Source organism: Aphis gossypii, chromosome X (genome assembly GCF_020184175.1).
Source record: "Aphis gossypii isolate Hap1 chromosome X, ASM2018417v2, whole genome shotgun sequence".
NCBI classification, from domain to species: Eukaryota; Metazoa; Arthropoda; class Insecta; order Hemiptera; family Aphididae; genus Aphis; species Aphis gossypii.
In genome coordinates this window covers 10474508-10497392 of record NC_065533.1, presented here as the reverse complement: position 1 = coordinate 10497392, position 22885 = coordinate 10474508, and the positions used below count along the sequence as shown (strand labels likewise).

General features: G+C 29.2%; 1 protein-coding gene across 1 annotated transcript; it reads right to left on the bottom strand.

The window, feature by feature from the left end:
• Positions 1-6187: 6187 nt before the first annotated feature.
• On the bottom strand, positions 6188-20087 carry LOC114133010 (fibroblast growth factor receptor homolog 1-like). The gene is made up of 12 exons (XM_027998627.2): positions 19899-20087; positions 17095-17217; positions 16096-16233; positions 15753-15944; positions 15434-15615; positions 12078-12225; positions 11760-11989; positions 11406-11613; positions 10998-11296; positions 10655-10848; positions 10192-10332; positions 6188-6393 (listed from the first exon to the last, which is right to left on the bottom strand). Exons 2-12 carry the CDS (start codon positions 17204-17206, stop codon positions 6198-6200), a joined length of 2040 nt encoding a protein of 679 aa, XP_027854428.2. The 5' UTR covers positions 17207-17217; positions 19899-20087; the 3' UTR covers positions 6188-6197.
• Between the last annotated feature and the right edge of the window lie 2798 nt (positions 20088-22885).

The following is a 22885-nucleotide window of genomic DNA, read 5'->3' as shown; positions in this document are numbered from 1 at the left end:
ACGGCGAATGTGCCGACGCGATCGCGACCGTTCGACGAGCCGCGCGCCGCCGCCGACGGTCGCGCTCGTATATTATAAAAATATAATATCACATAATAATATACCTACTGGTTTTCGTCGCTCAAATATTATTAAATATATTACTGTTCTATGAATATGATATTATTATAATGACAATATCGCTTTGGATTTTATGAATAATATTCGTTGCTATAATTCGTTACTATATAATATAAGTCCGGGTCGGTTATCGCGTAATTTATTAGAATATTTTATGGTACAGTATGACCGCCGTTCGCAGATACAGCTGCTGTTTGCTGCTACACGGATTGCTGTCACTACACGTGCGTAGTATATATTATTTTAGCGTTAGGTACCGACCGTGTAACACGACGTTACTTAACGCGTTACCTACGTAATTTACCTAGTAATGTTACCTAGTTGTGGTTTGTTTAAAATACGGGTATTGGGTAGAAAACTTAAAAACCAATAGTCTATTATACTATTACGTTTAATTTTGATTCGTCTTATTTTAGTTTTCAATGATGTGCATGGAGTGCTTTTAACTACTTTTCACTGTAAATTACTAAAACGGTATACATATTGTTTAAATATGGTATTAAATATTTTAAAATCCTTTTTCTCAAAAACAAAGACATTATCATATAATTATATTTATAAATCAAAAGGTGATGATGTTTATAATGAATATTAAATAGCACAAAATCAGATAAACTATTTTAAAAATTATACCATGTACTTATTTTATATACATTTTTGATTCTAATGAATAATGTATTGATTTTACAACAATAAATTTGTTTTCGGTGATCATTTTTTTGGGGGGGAAATAAAAAAGTTTCAATCTCCAACACGTAGAAAATTCCTAACAGTCTGCAGAAGGTTTTAGTACCACTTTTGTTAATAAAAAATAAGTATCAAGTTCTTGAAAAATTAAAAAACAAAGCTAATTTTTGAGGCTTCAGCGAGGTCTATTTATCTTTTTTTCAAAGTGTTCCAAATACTCTCTTGAATGTCACCACATCGCCAGATTAAATAAAATAAACAAATCATATTTAACAAACTTTTTTCATAATTCTATCATATGTCAAGTTCATATCAGGTTAGTTGCTAGGTTGATATAACTGATTACTTTATAAGCAATATACTTTTAATTTGCATTACAAATATCATATTGTAAACAAATAAGCATGTATTACTCATATGATCAATACATTTTTGTTCTGACTTTTGTTAAGTTAATGAGTACAATATATCATCTTGGAACTAATTTAACGTTTACATTAATTTCCATAAATACATTCCTCAGGGCCATTGTGCAGTATTTTCGAGTAGATAATATTACAATATGAGATGTGTATTATAACAATTTTAAACTACTGTGCATAGAGTTCAATAAAATTGCTCTTCATATTATATAAAAAAAACGTTGCAAAATAGACAGGATTGTGGAGCCACGAAACACGCCCGTCGCCCATACCTAATAATATTTTGTAAACAACTATATCCACGGGGGCGGAGTACGCGGGTGACAGCTAGTAAATTATAAAGTATACATAAACATAATATTATAGATTATAAATTTATAAAGAATGCGATTTTTGTGCATCGACCTTTTTTGGGTTGAAATAAAAAATGTGGGGTTTTTGATACCAACATTTTAAAAATTGTGCTGTTTTAACCTACCAAAAGTGTGTGGTTTTGTCTTGTATATTTTATCGCAAGTGTGTGATTTTAAAAGTCAACGATTTCATAATGCACGTAACCGACTGGCGACTAGTAGTGATATATGTTTTATTTTTTACTCAGTTTTATGTATTCGTCGATAGCGTAGGCTGTAGAAGACCTTTTAAGCGGCAGGGTTGCAGGAGATAGGATTGTGGTCGGCCGTTAGACAGAACAGAAATTAAACAATTATTAAACAAATTGTATTTAATAAATGTATAATTTAGATACTGTTATAATACTTATATTATTTATAAAATAATATTACATAATAATTTACAATGTAAAACAATGTGTTAATTAATCATGTATGTTAAATAATGACAAAGAACTATCACCACCGCTAATCTTGCAGTGTTGACATACAAATCGATGTGTTATACAATTTTTTTTTTAGTCGGTGATTCGAGCGTGAAAAACGCGCGACAAGCTCAAAAACACTATGTGACATGTCTTGATTCGTATGAGAATCTTACAAAAAATACAACTAGAGCATTTAGTTTTCCACTTAAGATAATATTCTAAAAATAATTTGAATAATCCAAGATTTTGAAGATAGAAAAAAAATCATCATTGGGCCATCACAGTGAAAACGCGTATACTATAATAGTGACCTCATTCGTTCAGAACTAGGTACTGTATTTTTTAGAGAAACACGAAAAATAACCATGTAATAATGTAGATTAATTTAGGTAGTAGTAAAATATTGTTAAATTGGTATTAAATCTAAAGTTAATAACGCTAATTTTTATGGTAAAAACTATGAATATTTATAATATATATTGTTATAATAATACAATAATATATGTATTGTTTTTTGCAAATGCAAAAATAAAGTCTACTTACAGTTACGCTACAATACTAAAATAAATTACTTTAGCTATACCAAAAAATATATTATTAAATATTATTATTCTTATTGGTACAGATCGGCAGATCGTTTAAATTAAGAACAGTTTTTCATTGAATTCAAATTCAAAACATAAATTACAGTGACCCATTCAAAATCTAATATATATAGCAGAGCCATACCCAATTTTTAAAATTTTTGCTTTTGGCCTCCAAAAAAATACCATCTAGAATCAATTTTTTCCAAAAAAAATAAATCTGATCATATTTTAGAATGGTACCTACATTGGTACACAGTATTCTATACAAGTATTATTCGGTATTCATATACATTCTATACAAATAAAGCTTCAAGAAATAATACAAACTGATTCAGAATATTAAATAAAAATGTTTATATGCTATCTCTGTGATTTGAATTAAGTAAAAAACAAAACTGAGAAATACCTAGTGTAAAATGTAAGATAATTTTAAAAAAATTACTGAGGGAAAAAACCAAAACTAAAATTTTCTTAAAATATTCGTAGACCATTTTTGGAGCTAGTGGTAAAAATGAAAACCACTGCACTTATAAATATCGACTCGGCGGCGAAACGCAATCACAATAATGCCTATAAATTATATATTATACAATACATAAGTGCATAATGTAATGAATAACGATGTGTGTATAGGTACTACGTTTTGATTATATATTACAGGTATTCGAGCGCTCTGCCGGACTCGACGTTTAAACCTATCCCACTTTGCTTCGAATGTATTGTATTGACGATCAAACATCTATATAGTTTAAATAATGCACAATAATACGTGATTTGTAATCGACGATATCATTATACGGTCACGGCTATATTAATAGGGATTTTGTGGTTTTGTATATCGCATTTTATCAAGATATATATTATACTATATTAATACACGGCATAATAATATAATATTGACTATGGCGTTCTTATAATAGTACCTACAGCGTATAAGACATAAAATGTTATATAAGTATATATTAACAAAATATAATTAGTACAATTGACAAAAGTAAATATATAACTATTTAGACCATTATGAAAATCGTAAAAATGATAAATTTAGTATCGATACTAGTAATATGTATGTTATTTGTGATCGAAGATCATTTTAATACTTTCATTATATAGATAATATAGCCGATGTAGGGATTTCGTCTTATCGTGGATTTTCATAGTACATTGTAAAGGCGCTTCACCTGTAATCATTTTACCCCACAAGTTTTTCTTTAATAATGAATTTATTCAAATCCTGATTTTTGGAATTTTTAAGTAGGTAGTATACCTATATACTTAAAGACAATGTTTAAAATATTTTCAAATACTCAAATTTTTTATAACATTTAAGGTGTGTCCTATATAACTTTTTTTTATTTAAAAAGAGAAACATCCTTTTTCCAGTAAATTTATTATGATGACTATTTAAAAAAATAGAAGTTATAATCCATAGTAAGGCCATGATGATTTGGAAATGTTAGTTATTAATAATAATAAGTAATATTAACCAATTAACATTTTATAATCTGTAAAAATTAATGAAATAATAAAATATATTAGATAAAATAATATACTTGGAATACTAGGTACAATATAATTTTAAAAAGTATTTTGGAAAACTATTATTTTTAGTAGTCATAAACATTTTAATGACATAAAAATTACTTGATCGTTCGAATTTTAATTGTATGTAAACATATTCCAAGGTTAACAAAGGTCTGCTTAACAAACTAAAGTAAAACAAGATTGGTTCTTTATTTTTTATTTTTAAAACCTATATCGTCACAGAATTACACTTCTTAATTAACAAATATATAAAACTTTAAAATACGATCTTTATAGGTAGGTTATCTACTTAAATTCGTAATTTTAATAAATTTATTAACGAAGTGTAAAATGAATGTTAGCATCAGGCTTGGTAAATCACGCATTCGTGTTGTATTTACAATTTATATCTACTATTTAATTTGATATCGTTTGACTTGGTCGTTATATTGATAAAGCATATAAAACAATTATATTTATAATAATAGATTCCAGTACCTATAGTATTGCAGGTACACATGGGCAATTTAAATATATACGCTGTTATTGAAGATGTATTTGAATACTTATGCAGGATAATTTAAAATCTTAAATAAAATTGAATTGTGAATTGCTGCGTTTTTTAAAAAAAATTTCAATTTTGAAAAGTTTAAGGTCGTTTACAAATGTTGACATTTTTGCTATTTCTAAACGATATAATTGATGATATATTGGGAATAATGAAAAAAGCGCAGCGTCTTGCCCTCAGAAATATTGTTATACATCTATTTTATTATAAGTATACTTACTCTAGAACCTAAATTGAGCGAGTTCTACACAGTCTGCGTAAATGCGTTTTGTTCATGTCAAATGTGTGTAAGACGAAGATGACAGATGCGAGTAAGACGTCCTCTTAATTTAAAATTGTTAAGAGGATTGTTTTAATATTGTTCATCGACAAACCAAATCTTATAACGTTTCAAAGGTATATAAATTTATATTTTTATGCTTGGGGTGCAGTTTTTGAATTGTTAATTGATTTTCTTTAATTTTTTATTTTAAATGTGTGCATTGATTGTTCCCAATTTACAGATAGTGTTTTGTTTTCTGTGACACATAATCTGACATTAGGCAGGAGGCACTATATCAACGGAAAAAGGTGAGATGTGTGTGTAAATATTTTTACCCCTTTCTTCTCCCAGGGACTTGTAAAGAACCACCCCTGTTATACACGGGTAATAGGTTTACTTAACGAATTATATACGTGGTTATTTTTTTTAAGCTCTTTTATAAGACTACCTGGTCAAAGTACAGAGGTAAAAACTAAAAACTTATGTTTGTTTAATTTAGTTTTTAGATCACAGGTTTTAGTGTAAGTATATGTATATTATTAATACCACACATAATATTTTAGCTTACATAAAGGACTACAAATGAGGTTTTGTTTTAAAACCCTTTACTTTTCTAAAATAAAAATTCCGTATGTGTGTTAGGTATATTGGCAGGTATTCATTTTTAGCTTAGTTGAATGAATAATAAAGAATAAGAGTATACGCTTTATTAAAACTGATCATTAATTTTTTTTTCGTATATATGTGCATACCAAAATACAACACTAGTTCATTGGTTAGGTACTATATTTAAAATATTTTAAGATGTGTAGTATACTAGCGTCCGTAGCGTAAAAACATTTTATAAATATGAAAAAATGTAAGCAAGCTAATAAAAAAAAAAAATAACATAAGATAGTTTACATAGTTAGTTAAATTAACAAGAAACAAAAAGTCTTTTAGTAAGTTTAGCTTAAATTAAAGATTATAATAAAATGTATATAATAATTACATTTAAGCTGACTAATCACTCAATGACTAATCTATACTCTACACTCTCTACAGTTAATAATTTGTGTGAAATATATTTAATCTATTACACTAAGCGAATAAAAATGTTTGAATGTTGTCAAATGAAATCAAGGTAGTAAGTAAACAAAATTCAAGTTAAGTCTCATATTAAGTTGAGAATACTAAGAATTATACTAATCGATTGAGTTTTAATACTCTACAAATTCAACTCTGGTTGTTGAGTCGAATGGATTTTATTGACTGGTGGTGGTGTGGGCGGCTGCGGTATCTTGAGTTCAACTAAATCCAGGTGGCTGGTCTCCGACCCTATTTTATTGAAAATCTTCATCACATCATTGAACTTGGGTCTATTGTTCGGATTGTCATTCCAACAGTTTTGCATTATCGAATATCTGTTGAAGATACACCACAAAGATACACGTTAATAATAATATTTAGCGGAAGCAATTTTGCACACGTATAATTTTATTATCGTGTATAATTAAGAGCAGTGTTGGTCAATGATGTCGGTATTAACATTGAAAATAATTTATACCGATATCGTCTTAAAATTATATTATGTATATTTAATTGGATAACGATTTATGGTAGTGTCAACTCTATTATATAATATAAATTTATATTATATTATATCTTATATAGCTAATTCCCAGAACTTGATTTTAGATTTGGTATTCTGTAGCGATAATCTTGTTGAAGTAGAAAAGTCTCTTGAACCTTTAGTGCCTTTAGATTCTTTTCACCCAGTTCTAAACATACCTTTTCTGTAGGTTTTACATATCTTAGCTGTGATACAACTCAATATTTTTATAACTTCAAATGTACAAATTTTGATTATATTTGCTTTTTCATGAATTCTTTAGACTGGCATTTGTAACGGGACAAGATCGCCATTTTCACTAATAGCGCGCTCTTGTTCCTCTCAACAACGATGACCACACGGCATGTAGTATCTAACCCAGTGTTTCTCCAAGGGTGTGCCGCGATAACTTGAACTTTTTTTTATACTATTACCTAATAACGATATTATTCGATAAGTAGATAATATTTATCCAAAGTGTGCCGTGACTTATAAAAACTAATAATAATGTGCCGCGATGGGAAAAAGTTTGGGAACCATTGATCTAACCGCTACCTAGAGCGCGCTATACCCACCTCCGTGTTTGCGAACCACGATTAAAAAATCAATTATTAATTAATTAAAAGATATTATCATAAATGAAGTAATATGTAAAAAGTTTAAGCTATCATAATTATCATAAAAAATAATATAAAATTTCAATCCGATCAAAATTTTAAATGAATGAACATTAAAAAAATACAAATATCATTATATCAACTATCATCATCAAGAGGCTTAACTATACTATATAAGGCACCGCCCAAGCAATCGAAATTGCTTATCTCATGCTAAATATTGCTCGTTGTGAAATTGAGGTGTAAGCCGGACGGTATCAAACCACCGTCAAACGGACACACTAATAGGACTTATACCACAACCATTATCCGATACAAAACTGACGAACGCTATACTTATTAAGGGCTTGCTCTTAGTTACGGTTAATACAGACGTTGCACAGGATTGTTTTTATTGTATAATATTGATGAGTGGTAGTACTCATAAGTGACTTGCTACTAGTAGAGATTAATACGCCACTGTACATATTATATAACCCAGTCGTTAAGATTAAGATAAGAAAAACATAAGACGTTCCTGTAATCATTAATCAAAAAACATTCAAAGAAGAGGAGCAGAAATCACGAACATAAATCAGATACACATCCATCAATACATCATATAACCGTGAGTATTACTATTATATATTATACATCCCCTGAAATATTGTTATGACCCAAAAATCTAAATACTGTAAAATTTGGAAGAATAATATATATAGAGAAAAAGAAAAAAATGAAATTTCTTATTATTATATTGTTAATACATCAAATAAATAACATATCATCAAAACCAAAGTATTGAGTTTTGTACACATTCTACTTTTATTTCCCACAACGTTGAATCAGCTACGAATATTCTCTATGATGCTTTGCATCAAACTATTCTCGATTATGTTCTTGATGTCGCCATAAAAATCGTCTCATCCGATGTGGTTTTCTGCTGAACTAAAAGAAATATTATCGCAAAAGAAAAATGCTCATTTATGGTATAAAAGAACATCGTTTTTGGTGGCTTACAAATAATTCTCATTTTTACAATCCAAGTACGAATTTAAGAAGTATTACAGAAGGATCACTGAAAATTCTGAAGTAACACTCAATAATAACCCTCTCCACTTTTGGAAGTTCTTAAGAAATAATTGTAATTTAAGCAGTGTTCTCAAAGAGTTGTCCTATAGGCTAACCTCATCTTACGAGCAGTAATCAGCTGACCTGTTTTCTTCATATTTCTCATCAATTTACTCTTCCACTGTGATTGATTTAGATGTGGATATATTAAACATCCCTACTTTTTGCCTAACAATATTAATCTCAGTATTGATGATGTTTATCATGGTCTCTCGAAATGAAATTGCGAGATAACTGGTCTGTTGGTCCTGATGGTATATGCGGTGAGCTAATATTCCAATTAATATCCATCATTTCTTACCCTTTTTGGCTCATATTTAATAAATCTTTGAATGAAGGTGATTATTCATCTATATTATAACTCAGTTCCATCACACCCATTCCTAAACCTGGTGATCATTCAATCGTACACAATTATAGACCTATAACTATTCTATCTCAGATTTCTAAGGTTTTCGAAAAGCTTGTCTTAATTAAAAGACAACCATCTATTAACAATATTATCATAGAAGAACAACATGGTTTCTTTCCTGGCCGTTCTACCACTACCTACAACCTTGTATTCTACAATTTTGTTTTTAATGCATTCAGCCAGAATTCTCAGGTTGACGTGTTTTATACCAATTTCAAAAAGGCTTTTGATCTTGTGAACCATGGCGTTTTAATTAAAGTTCATGAAAAAACGGGTTTTGGTGAACCACTTTTAATCTGGTTTAGATCTTATCTCAGCTCGGGACACCAATGGGTCAAACTATTTAGCGGGAGATCTAATCTGTTATTGGCTTCCTCTGGTGTTCTCCAAGGAGGACATTTGTCTCCCATTTTATTCTCTATTCTCGTCAATGGTTTAGTGTGCAACTCAGTTCACTGCAAGTTACTTTGTTATGCAGATGATATAAAATTATTTTTGCTCATTGACTCTCCTTATGAATATGTTGAGTTACAAGGTGACTTGGATTATTTCGTTACTTGGTTTCAAACTCTAGGATTTTCATTCAATATTGACAAGTATCATATCATGACCTATAGCAGATCTCGAAGTCTAATATTAAATACTTATCACTCAGGTACATACAATATCGCACATGTTAATTATATCATTTATCTAGGTATTAAATTTAATACTTAACTAGATCCACGGTCTCATATAAAAATGGTTTGTTGAAGAGCTTTTAAAGTACTTGGTATTGTGATGAGGACAACTTTTGATTTTAAGCACCAAAAGTCTATTAAAAAGCTTTATTGTGCACTAATTCATCCGATTCTTAAACGACTCTGTAATTTGGAATTCGCATACTGCTTACGACGCTTATTTAATTGAAAGAGTACAACGTACGTTTTTACTATTCGTTTAGCTTTTCATTAGGAATTCCCTACCTACCTCATGACTATACACCTATTTATGGTCTTCTTGAGTTAAACTCGTTAGCCGACGGCAGAGTAACGCTCGATCTTAAACTACTGTATGGAATATTACGTGGTAAAACTGCTTCTTCTTATCTTTTCTTTTATCACAATTAAACTTCAAAGTTCCTCGTAAAAAACCAGATTTCACAATCCATTCTATGTTCCAAATTGTTTCCAATTCGCTAACTATTTATCTAATGAACCATTGAGGTGTCACTTGCTGAATGCAAAATACAAATACGAACCCTAATTTTCTTTATCATTGACCATTAATGTTTGTCTTTATATTTTTTTTATGTTGTAATTAATTAATTACTTTGTAATTATGTATTGTAATAATTGTCAAGTATAAATTGAAAAAAGGTAATACCCATTTAAATTATATACATAATAGGATAACAATTTATGGTGGCGTTAATTCTTGTTTTCGTGGGTTGAATATTTATAATAATGACAAAATTATTATGCAAACTTACACTTCCTGAGAACAGTAAAACGGTTTCTCCATACGATATCCGGTTTGTAGCAGATTGAACAATTGCTCCACGTTAGGTACAGAAGGATAAGGCGTACCACCCAAAGTCATTATTTCCCATAACAGCACTCCATAAGACCATCTAAATTTTGGAAAATAAAAAGAAAACATGACATGTTTACTTTATCATTTATAGTTTTATCAACAACCGTAAATAACCAATAACTGTGTACCTACCTTATATCATAAAATAAATAAATCTATGGATTAGTAAATATGTATAATTATATGATGAGGTATTATATATACGTATATATATGATGAGGTATTATATATACGTATATATATGATGAGGTTACAAATAACCAGGTAATCAGTGTTTTTTCTTATAAAAAAGATTTTAAATTTTAAAGAAAAAAACATTATCAACGAAAACTTTTACATCAAACAAAATTTTAACTTACACATTAGATTGAATTGTGTACAATCCAAAGAAAAGAGATTCAGGCGCCATCCACTTTATTGGTTCTCTTCCATCGGTATTTTTTCTATAATAATCTTGATTTTGAATGTCTCTAGCTAAGCCGAAATCTGAAATTTTCAACTTTAGATCTTCGTTTACCAAGACTTTTTTTGCAGCTAAATCTCCGTGAATACACTACAAGACAAATAAAAAGAAAACTCGATGTTCAACAACTTTAAATATGTACAATATCTATAATAATAATAATAATAATAATAATAATATAATAATTTTATCATTTAATTTAATTATAATCGATAGTTAATTAAGAAATTCAGAAATACCTTTCTGAAAGATAAATAATTCATTCCATTGGCAACTTGATATCCAAATGATAATAAATGAGATTCATCTAAGGGGTAACCGAGAATTCCTACTCTACCCGTTCTTCTGCCTGAGGTTGGTCTGTTGTTTCTTAAGAAATCTCTGAGGTTACCGTATAATGTGAATTCCATTAGCACGTACAAAGGTCCATCTTGTGAACAACATCCCAGTAAGCTTATGACGTTTTGATGTTTACCGATCATCTTCATAATTTCCATTTCCGATACTAAATCTATCATGTCGGAATCAGTGTGTCCATCTACTCATTAAACATAAATTAAATTAATTGTATTTCTTTTAAATATGTACCGAAAAAATTAAACAATAGAAACAATGTTATTCCACATAACAATAATATAGTTAGCTACCTTTTAACATTTTTACAGCGAGCTTGCACAATCCAGTTTCACGTATAATTCCATCAATCTTTCCACGTACAACTTTACCATATTCTCCTTCACCTATAGTTCTACCAAGATATAGTTTGTGTCTAGGAAATTCAAAATCACGATCGATTGGCAGTTTGTAATTGGTGCTTTTGCTTTTCTTTTTTTTGATATTCACTACTGGTTTTGTCTGAAAGAAATGATTAGTTAGATATGTAGATATGTTATATCATAGAGGATTTATTTTAATGTTGATATTTAACAATGTAAATAAAAATAAATTTCCGTACATCGTTATATTGTAATATTATATTTATATTATAAAATGCAACTTACTAATGATTCGTTGACATCGGGTATTTTTAGTTTTTCGATAACTATTTTCTTGGTCCATTGAGTGATTTTTTCGTTTCCATCAGATTGCCTAGCCATCAACTCTTTCTTCTTTTTTTGTCTATGCACAATCATTATGACGCAGGCCAAAATTATCAACTCGTAGCTTATGACCATAGTAATCGAATGGTACACTTTTAATTTAAAAACTTTATTCTTCGGTACTTCCAATGCTAAAATATTTTAATTGCATTCTTAATTATCTAAATTTTAATCAGTGCTATTATAACAAAAACATTTTTCTTTACTCCGATTACGCACTGTTAATCGCTTTCAAATAGACACTAGCGTAGACCGTGTCATTTTTCAATATAGCTTTGCACGTATACCATCCTTCGTTCAAATGCGTTACGTCGATCAGTTTCAATAATTCCGCGATGATGGACTCGTTGCTAGAGCTATTGCTATCCTAAAAGCATTATTATATGAAACATATATAAAAATAATTTATTTTTGGTATCCATTTAAAGTAGTTAGAGATAACAATTAACTATTGAAAAAGGTTACTGCTTTAACACAGCAGTCAAATAAATGGCAGCAAAGATGCTGGAGAATGTGCAATTAGAAAGGTAATGAAAAGTCACCACGAAGAGAAGCTTCAGAATTAATAAAACATGGGAATAATCAAGATATAAGACGAAAATTGTTTTTTTGGCGAAGCAATGAAATATCAGTTGACACAACATTTAAAACTGCTCTCTTTACGACGAAAAAAAAATGAGAGTTTTGTGAACATTTGGATGAGAATAAAAATTTAAAAATATATACCTATATAATTTATTATATGACTTGCGTTTTACGATTTCAACAAAATTATTCAACAGTTCACGTATACTGACCAATAATAAGCAGTTAAAAACTAAAGTAAGATAAATGAGCTAGTAAAACAGGATATTCGAGATTGTTTTTGAGGATGATGAAATTTCGATGATGTGTCCAGGTAAAAAAGATTGTATAACAAAGCATAAAATTAAAAAACAAAAAAGACTTCTAACTAATGTAACTGATACCTTGAAACGTTGTCATATCAAATTCCTGCGAAAAGTTAACTGTAAAATTGGCTATGTATTATTTTGTGAGATTGTTTGGCCATTTTGGAATGTACAACATTAAGTTTCCGAATGTTATAGACGATTGTGTTAAGTTTGTGTAAACATTGGGTTTTTAGTTTCAGCGTTATTTTAAAAGAATATAATTGACAATGCTAACATAAAAGAGTTCACACTTGTTATATATATTGTCATATTGATAATATAGCCTGTTTGCAAAGAATGTATGGTTATTGCAAGAACTTACAAATTTACTATGATTTATTTAAGATAGATACTACAGTCACTTACTTCAAATGGCAAATAAAAATGAAATTTTTACCGACAAAAACAATAAAACTCGATCTGTAAAACATACGGTGAAAGACAAAATAACTGTTTCAGTCATGGACGGTGTAAACACCTTCAATAATGAGTATATAAAGTATTTGTACCATGAAGAAAACGTAATACATCAGTTAAGATATTATAAAGATGCTGAAGACAAAATTGAATCCGAATGAGGTGATAATTTACAGTGATTTCTCAGAAAATTACTCGTTGAAATATTCAACAGAAACATAGGCATTACATTTTAATGGTAGTTGTAAACAGTACACTTTTCACCCGTTGCAGATATATTTTAAAAAAGATAAGTATATCTCAGTAGCATCACAATCGATGTGAACTCTATCTGAATGTTTACCTGCTGCTGTTTGGGCACATCTACAACCTATTTTTCAATTCATACAATGCAGTATTCCACACATCACCATTGTTCATTTTCTGACAGATAGTCCAACACAATACCGTAACAAAACCATATTTTTATAATCACTAATTCCCTTCAGAATTCAATTGAAGTCTCATTATATACATGGAATTATATGGAAGCTGGTCATGGGAAAGGTGCTCCAGATGGTGTTGGAAATTGTCTAAAGAGAATGGTAAATCAAGTTGTTGCTTAAGGGGAAGACATAGATTGCTTTGAAAGCTTTGTAAAGGTCTTAAAAGAGAACGTCAGAAAAGTGGAAATAATTTTGGTTCATGAGCAAGATATTCAATCAATGAAAAATAATATACCACCAGAAATTCTTTCTTTCAAAGTACATCAAGTTGTATTTATGAAAGAGTTTCCCAATAAATTAGTTATGAAAAAACAAAGTTGTTTTGATTATTATGATTGTGACAAGTTTTCTTAAGGACATCATAATATTATTTTACCAACTAATGAGGAAGTAGATTGCCTAGAAAATTTCCCAGTTGAAGTTAAATGTGATGTATATTGTACATATACGATATACAACCAACATCGTCAACTTTAGAGGTTAAGTCAAAAAATACTTCTTACTTCGAAAAAGATTCTAAGAAGTCGGCAGATGCTCTAGGTTTTCGGTACGTTCGTTGTATTGAAAAACAAAACAAAGATAATTCTATCACTGAAAATAAAACTAAGAAAACTTGGGAACTCCTTTACAGAATTTATTGTAACAGATAATAATAACAGTGTAATTGGTACAGATCAATTTTTGCAGGTGCTTCCAAATCCAAATATAATAATAAAAAAGAGAAAAGTGGTATTTTTGTTTCCTATTAAAGTCAATTACAAAGAACTCTAATGATAATTTAAAATTATAGTGTTAAATTTGGGTAATAATACACTAGTCATCAATAAAACTAGATTTTCCCCACCAAAACTTCATATTATATTTAAAGTTTTTATAGATATAGGTATTTCTGTTTTTAATATTTTAAATCAAGGTTTGGTTAAGTTTTAATATGCATTCAAAATTTATTATATTGTTCAAGACTATTATATAGTGTTATATTTATAAAATTAAAAAAGGTGCTTAAATTGTTTGTGATCTTAAAGTATGAAAGGTAGATCTCAAAACAAAAGATATTAAATACTCATTAAAAAATTGTGATTGTTAGTAATATAATATTTTTTTGAAATTTTAAGTCAATGTTAAAATAATATGTTTAGATGATTTTGTTATTTTGTTAATAAATGTATTTAAGCTCAAAAGTACTATTATTATATTTTCTAGTTTTAAGTTACAGCTGTTGTTGATATTAATTTGTATAGGAAAATGCATAATATTTATGTATAGGTACCTACATAAATACTATGTACGTGCATATTTTTTCATAATAATTATTTCTCTCTCTCTACATCCAAAATCTCCCCCTATATTTTGAAAATGTCAAAAGTTAAATACATATACCTATACAAAAATATTAATGATTATCTATGCACATTCCACGAGGTTGCAGTAAAGTCAATACAGATATAATTGACAAAAAAAAAAAAAAAACGGTGAAATTTAGTTTTTATAATTGGAAAAAAGCGTAGCTTGAAAAAACCCATAATTTTGAAATAATTTAATGTTATATTAAAGTACACTACGGTAAAAGTAAGTTAAGTAATTGATTTAAAGATATATAACTGTCGCTAGTGATTTCATGTCATTTAAATCATTACTCATACTATACAATATATAATAGGTATTTAATACAATATTATATATTTTTAACCTACATAATTATAAACCTTTGGTATTCAATTTTAAAAGTGTTGGTTTATACCTTAATAATAATGCCGTCATTTAAATTTGTATCATTGACATTCTTGAAACTGGTGTTATGATATAACCATTCAATATATGGTTTCTGATCAGCCTCCACATTACAATCAAACGATGTGTTGGTGTGTACGAGTGCGGTGATGTTATTCCCTTCTTTAATGTAGATCATACCGGGAAATTGTTCTGTTTTCAATTTGTGATTGATTTCATAAGATTAGTTTCAATATTCCGAGGTTTTTTCAAAATCGGTTAAATATTATGATACAATTGATTAATACAATAATAATAATAATAATAATGATAATTATCTTTAAGCTTACTGTGTACTTCTACTTTATAAGTGAAATCTATAAATCCGTTTTCGTTGATCACTTTACACTTGTAAGTACCGGAATCCTCCATTGTTAAATTGTGTAGTATTATGGCCCTTTGAGTGTATATAATTACACCCCATTGACGTTGAGGTGGCGTGACTCCGTCTTTATACCATGTTATGTTCAGTAAAGGATTACCTATATTGCACACAATAATATTTATAATTATTTAACATTATATTAAGCAACGTAAATGTTAAATACATTGTGTTTAATTTGAATCTAATAACTTAAAATTGGAAAATTTCAATGTCTACTATTCTCATTAGTTTATAAAATTGACAATTACCTTCAGCTTCACATTTCAATTTTATCGTATTTCTTTCGTAGCCTACCATCACTTTGTCGACGCTATCGAGATCTTTAAATTTGGGAGCAGTCGAATTTATTTCAGTTTGATTGACAGCAGGAACATCACTCGTATCATCTAAAATTGAAATAATAAAACTGATTATAGTAAAATTTAAAGTATAAACAATAAACATATACCCACTATACCTATAAATATATTTTTAAGCCTTAATTAAATATTCTACTAAACATAAAAGTTATGTAATATATTAATGAGGTTAAATTCCAATAAATTTGTATAATAAGCTTGCATGCCTAAAAAGATATACATAATTGCGATTGTTTTACTTCTGAATTAATTTCTAATATTTCACAATTAATAATAACATTAAACATCTCATTATAATTAATACTTCATTAGTATATATTATTTTAAAGTTAGATTAATTTAAAATAATAAAATCGTGTTATTGATTTGACATAATGTTTTAAAATTTCATAAAATTTATTATTTTTAAATATTTCATTTAAGTAAGATAAATCAAAAAAATAATAATACATATTATAGATGTTCATATCATATATGGAATAACATGATTAACTGATTAACACTATTTATTCGATATTTGTATATGCGAGCACTAGCAATGGTTTTACGTCTTCACGATGAAAAAATATGGTACCTAAATACAATAAAATACATAGTCTACATTGGCAGCTATATTTGTAACCGACACATTTAGAAAAGAATATTCATGCATAAAGTCTTCCTATGCTTTTTAACAACTATTTATTATATAATAATATATCAGACAAATGCAGCTATAGATGATTTAGAATTCAATATATGTTTGAAATACCTAACGTGAAACAAAATAGAATTTTAAACTAATATTTTTATAAAAAAACAATTAAGTTTATTTATTTCATAATCTGAAGTTTATACCATAAAATAAATAATAATTACTAATGCATTTATTCAATTATAGTTGTATACCTTCTAATGTCATAGTTTTTAACTGAGTTATCAGGCACCATAATTTGAATAGACCGAAGATTACTGCGAGTACCGTTAGTAATATTGTAAATAGAGTCCGATTATTAACCATTTTTCAATTTTCTGAAAAAAAATAAATTAATTTAGCATAATAAACTAACAACTATACAAAAAGCACAATAAATCATTCAAAAAATTAGAATAAATATAAAATGTTAGAATTATATAATATTTAAATTAAGTCGGTAGATTACATTTTTGATAGAAACACAAGTACAAAAATAATCCCTAGAATAATTATTATTAGGTTACAAATATTAGGTAATTTTTTAACCACATTTTTTATGATGGAATTTTCTATACAGGACATAGGATTATAATAATTATTAACTATTTACTATATTTTTCTACGTCATATTATATACATTATATTTGGGATGTGGGCAAACATTAATAACTAAATTTTCCTAAATTATTGGGTACCTAGTTAATAGATGTTAGTGCATGAAATGCTCACAATACTAGAGAAACTTTAGAGCTACTTTGTAGAACTTAAAGATATATTTAAGAAAATAAATAAAATAATATATAAGTAATTTATATTATGGACTGTATAGTTTATATACTAAATGTTAGGACGATTCATTTTGCGCGATCAGATACAGTCATATTTAAGAATTGTTCACAATGAAAAAGTTTATGTTGACCAGAACAGAGACGCACTTGGCGACATAATTTTGATTGGTATTATTTGGATTGGCAAGTAGAGCTTTTTTTATATTGTTGTTTGGGTATGATAGAGCCACTCATTGGAACGTATTCTCTTTCATAAGTTTATCTACATCACCAACTCCATATACCGATACTCTGCTTGCTAAAAACTGTTCAATTTCGGTAAATTAAGGTAAATCTATAATAGATTGTCCGAGTTTCCACTCACTCACAGTGTTATAATATTTAATTTGGAGCATACTTAAGCGATTAGCCAAGCACCAAGCATCCCAATGTTCTACTGGTTATTTTAATGCTTTCAAATCACGCACCTGTGATATTAAATGGTGACTTTCTCAATTCAGTGGTAGAATATTGATTGACTTGTGGTGTAGAAAACAGTGAGAGAATATAAGATTGTTTATTGTGGACTGTATAGTTTGTATAATAAATATTAGGACAATAGTAATAATAATAAATATGATAATCATAATCACAGCAAATATTTAAATAGTATAAATAATAATGTAATATAATATAACAGACGCAGCAAATATTATAGGAATAATATCAGAATAAAGTAATAATTGTTTTATTTTGGTTATCCACCTTATAATTTTTTCTTTTAGTTACATGTATAATATATATATATATAGTGTGTTCACCAATTTAGGGAACACTAAATTTCTCGGCCGGATTTTTTTTTACAAACTGGTAGTATATAAATACACATTTTTTGATACATTCTAAAATTTTTTGAAATTTTGGTCTGCGCATCCTCAGTAAAAACTTTTTTTTGAATAGCAACACCTATTTTGAACACCATATTCGGATAGGTCTATTTTTTTAAGCAATTTTGATGTATTAACTATGGTACTAAATTAAAAATTAACTGAATAAGAGCCATGTCAATTTTAATAAATAATACACTTTTTTATTATTTTAAAAAATTTATAAAATCATTAAAATTAATTTTTATTGGTTACTTTTTGAATATTTATACGGTTTTTTTTTTTTTTAGAAGTGTTATAATTTTATACCCATATTATGTTATTGACTTCACAAGTTCACGACTCAGGTGGTTTTCTGAGACCAGACAAAATGGATGCATACGAATTGTAAATGAATCCGCAATGTGTGCAGTGTGAGAAAAAAATGACTGGGCAAAGCTGCGAACCTTTGACGGATACGGTACTAACACACATAAACTCAGGAACGGTCGTACAGTACCAACCATGGGAGTAGCAAGGGTGGGGCAGGTGTGGGAAAGTGCCCACCCCTGCTGTATTAAATTTGCACCTCAAATTGAATTAAAACAATTTTTTTTTAATAATTATCATTGGCGTTTTCATAATCTTGTTTATTTTCCTCCCCCTGATTGAAATCCTAGCTACGCCCATGGTGCCAACACTGTTTTTGAATTACAACAATATAAAGAAATCAATTTGGTTAAAAATAAGTTAAACGTAATTTAGGTTTATTTAATTTTTAATTTGTACACCTTAGGTTTTAAAATTTACTAAAAAGTTTTATTTTCTTACACATAAAAAGTTTATCGTTGATTCAGAATTGTTATAATGGGGCGACTGCCGATAATTTATAATTCAGTATTTGTTTGAAATAACGTAAAGTAAAATTAAATTTTAAACTTTTATATATATATATATAAACCATCAAGTTTATTTTGCTAATAATCTGAAGTTTATATCAAATAATTTTAGTAATGTTATTACGCCGTTACCGACCCTACGATAATACAGCAGTTATCGGCAAACGACTCGGGAGAGGGGGGAATTATAATAGAGTATCAAGCTTATTCGGATGTACATCAATAATATATTCAAATGAACACATCAATGTGTGATTGGGCACAATGTACCTTTCAATACCACAATTAATAGGTATAATAGAAAATAATTTACGTAAACAAAAAAAATATGTATAAATATAAATATGTACATTTATAAATACATAAATGATTATTAGTAGGCATGAAATAATTTATTACATACCTACGTAATTCAGCGCCCAAATCCAAATAATACAACATAATATAATACAAACATCGCATATTATTATAAATAAGAAAATACCTGTATGTGATGACAGCAATCCGAACGACAGTCAAGTGGAGACGACAAGACGACGAGAACAGTCCTTCCGATGATCACACTTGCATATTATAATATACTGCACGTCCAGAGCAACGACGCCGGGGAGTGGAACAGCGGTGTGCCCAGCGTGCCGGTGATATATGTACTGACCGAGCGACGGCGGCGGCAGTTCAGATTATATATTCTCGGCGGTTCATCCGAACGAATTATTGATTACGCGGTAACCATGACAACGCGGATGTCAGCAAAATACGAGTTTTGGAACGGTTAGCGCATTCCACCCTTCCCAGCCACAGGCATGGTTCGCCTACTATCCATTTTGTCATGAGGCGAATTAGCTTATCGGCGGGGTGTGGAGTGGTCGTAGATCAATAAGTTGCTGACAGATTTCGTCTTAGCCGTATCGACGATATTGGCGACACGAACTAAGCCGGCGGCAAAGCAATGAGAGAACGCACTACCTACGGCGTTTAATATACGACACACGATAATAATATTATATTAAATTATTAAATAGAAACGGTTCCATCCGTTGCAATATGTTCAAAGATAAAAAAAAAAAATGGCGACGCGAAAAAAAGGTACCCTATCCGAACAATAACAACAACTCGCCGTCCGACGAGCCAGAGAACAGCGGCGGCCTAATTGCGACGTACAGCGAGGGTCGCAAAATCGACAACAGCTGATTGTTACGGCACAGTGACGTATTTAGGAGGGGGGCTTCGGCTCCGTGCGGTAAATTTTTAGGCGCAGTAAATTTTGGAGAGCATTTTAATATAATATGGAACCTAGGTCATTTGGGTGATAAAAAAAAAAATTTCACTCAGATAACCTGGAGCGTAAAATTCCTAAGTACGTCTCTGTACGGCGCTAAACTTGCACGGGTAAAAAACGCATTTGCGTGAACAAATGCATTTATTCAATTACCTACGCTTTATAGCTTATACCTTTTAAAATTATGTTTTTTTAATAAGCTGATAGGCATGATCCGTTGAATCTAAAGACAATTACCAACAATACTGATAATAATATATTAAAATATTAAATAGACTCCGATAATTGATTATCTTTTAATTTTATAGGGGAAAAAATTAATTATTTTAATTTAACATAATATTATAACACATACAGAAAAAAAAATTATTCAAAAACATTTATAAAACAGTTATTACGTATAGTAAAAATTAAAATAATAGAAGTTTTAGAAACCCTCTCTCATGTTTTTGAACGAACTAGGTAATTCATTCATACATTTATTTCGTTATTCATTCTTAAAATATGTAATTTTATTCAAATTTTCCAAATTCTTCAAATCCAAAGAAAAAATAACAATAATAGTTTTAGTATATTTTATTAATTTTAGATTCTGAATGAAGTGGTGAATGAATTGATTTTACAATGATGTGTGTGTGTTTTTTGTGTATTCTTGTACAGCATAACAATATGTCGAAATAATTATTTAATTTCAAACATCGGGGATGGTTTCCGATAGCAAAGTGAATATCCTTGGTGTATTTTAAAGGTCATTTTAAATATTTTCCAGCAGATTTAAAAAAAAAAATCGGGGAAAACAAAAAAAAAGTGACGATAAAACAGGAATTTTTTACCTAAAACCAGTTCCCGGCAAAATCGATTTTTTTTTTATATATAGTTTATTTTTTTTCAACTACCTACTACAAAATTTTTGATTTTGATATATTTCGTAAAAATTTAAACGAACTTAAACGCTTATAAAAAAAAATGTTGACTAGCGATTTTTGATTTTATTTTTTTAACTGCAATAAGAACGACTTATGAGAAACCTTGAATTAAATTTTCAAGTTTTTTCGGGTATCCAAAATTTTTTTATCGAAACTTCAAAAAAAAAAAAAAATACTTATAAAAATCGAAAATTTCAGTTGTTATAATAGACAAAAATACAAAATATTTTGAAAATTAAACTGTATATAAATAACACTAATATAAACATTTGGTGAAAATTTCAAGTATTTACAGTTATTAGTTTTTGAGTTATAACTACATAAAAAAAAAATCGATTTTGTGGAATACTGGTTTTGTGTAAAAATTCCCGTTTTACCGTCACTTTTTTTTGTTTTTCCTAATTTTTGAAGTGAAACTTCTATATACGCGAGCTGGGAGTAAATTTTCAAGGCCGTGACACATGAGCCATACGACGAAAATCCGACACGATTTATAGTTTATTATTATTATCTGTGGTCGACGGCATCAGTGCCGTGTTCTGTTCCTGACTCGGCTGGCGGGCACCAAACCTTCGGGGTCCGCCATACAAAACGGAACCGGTCGCAACAAGTACGGCGTCTCGGTCACGGCACGCTATTCGCGGAACTGACCATCGGTCCTCACAGATACTGGCCACCACCCGGCGTCGGTGCCATGTTTCTATCCCTTACTCGGCTGCTACTGGTGAATGCCGCGGGTAACCAGCGTTATCGTGTGACCACGCGCAATCACCAATCACATATAATCATGACGATTACGCAGCGTCGCATCGAGCAGGATCAGGCGTATTAATACGAGTGCGGAGCACAAAATCGTACCAATTCTCAGTGTTCTACACTGCAGCTATTCAATACATACATACGACATAATATACATATAATAACAAACATAGTCGTTGTTAGACGTCAGTATAAAATTAAATGAAGCTAAACTTTTTACAAAAATATTATATCCATCAATTTGGCTATTGTTATAAATAATTATATTTTTTGAAGTGATACGCGCGCTAGAAGTAAATTTTCAAGGCTACGACACACGATACATAAGACGAAAATCCGTCACGATTTATTTATTTATTTAATGACCGATAAACTTCAATAACGAAATCAATAACAACAATAGATACTGTATTTTCTCTTGATCTCGACACAATCGTATCAAGAACGTATGTATCCAATTTTACTTATCATAATATAACGATTACATCTACTGTACTATTACATCAT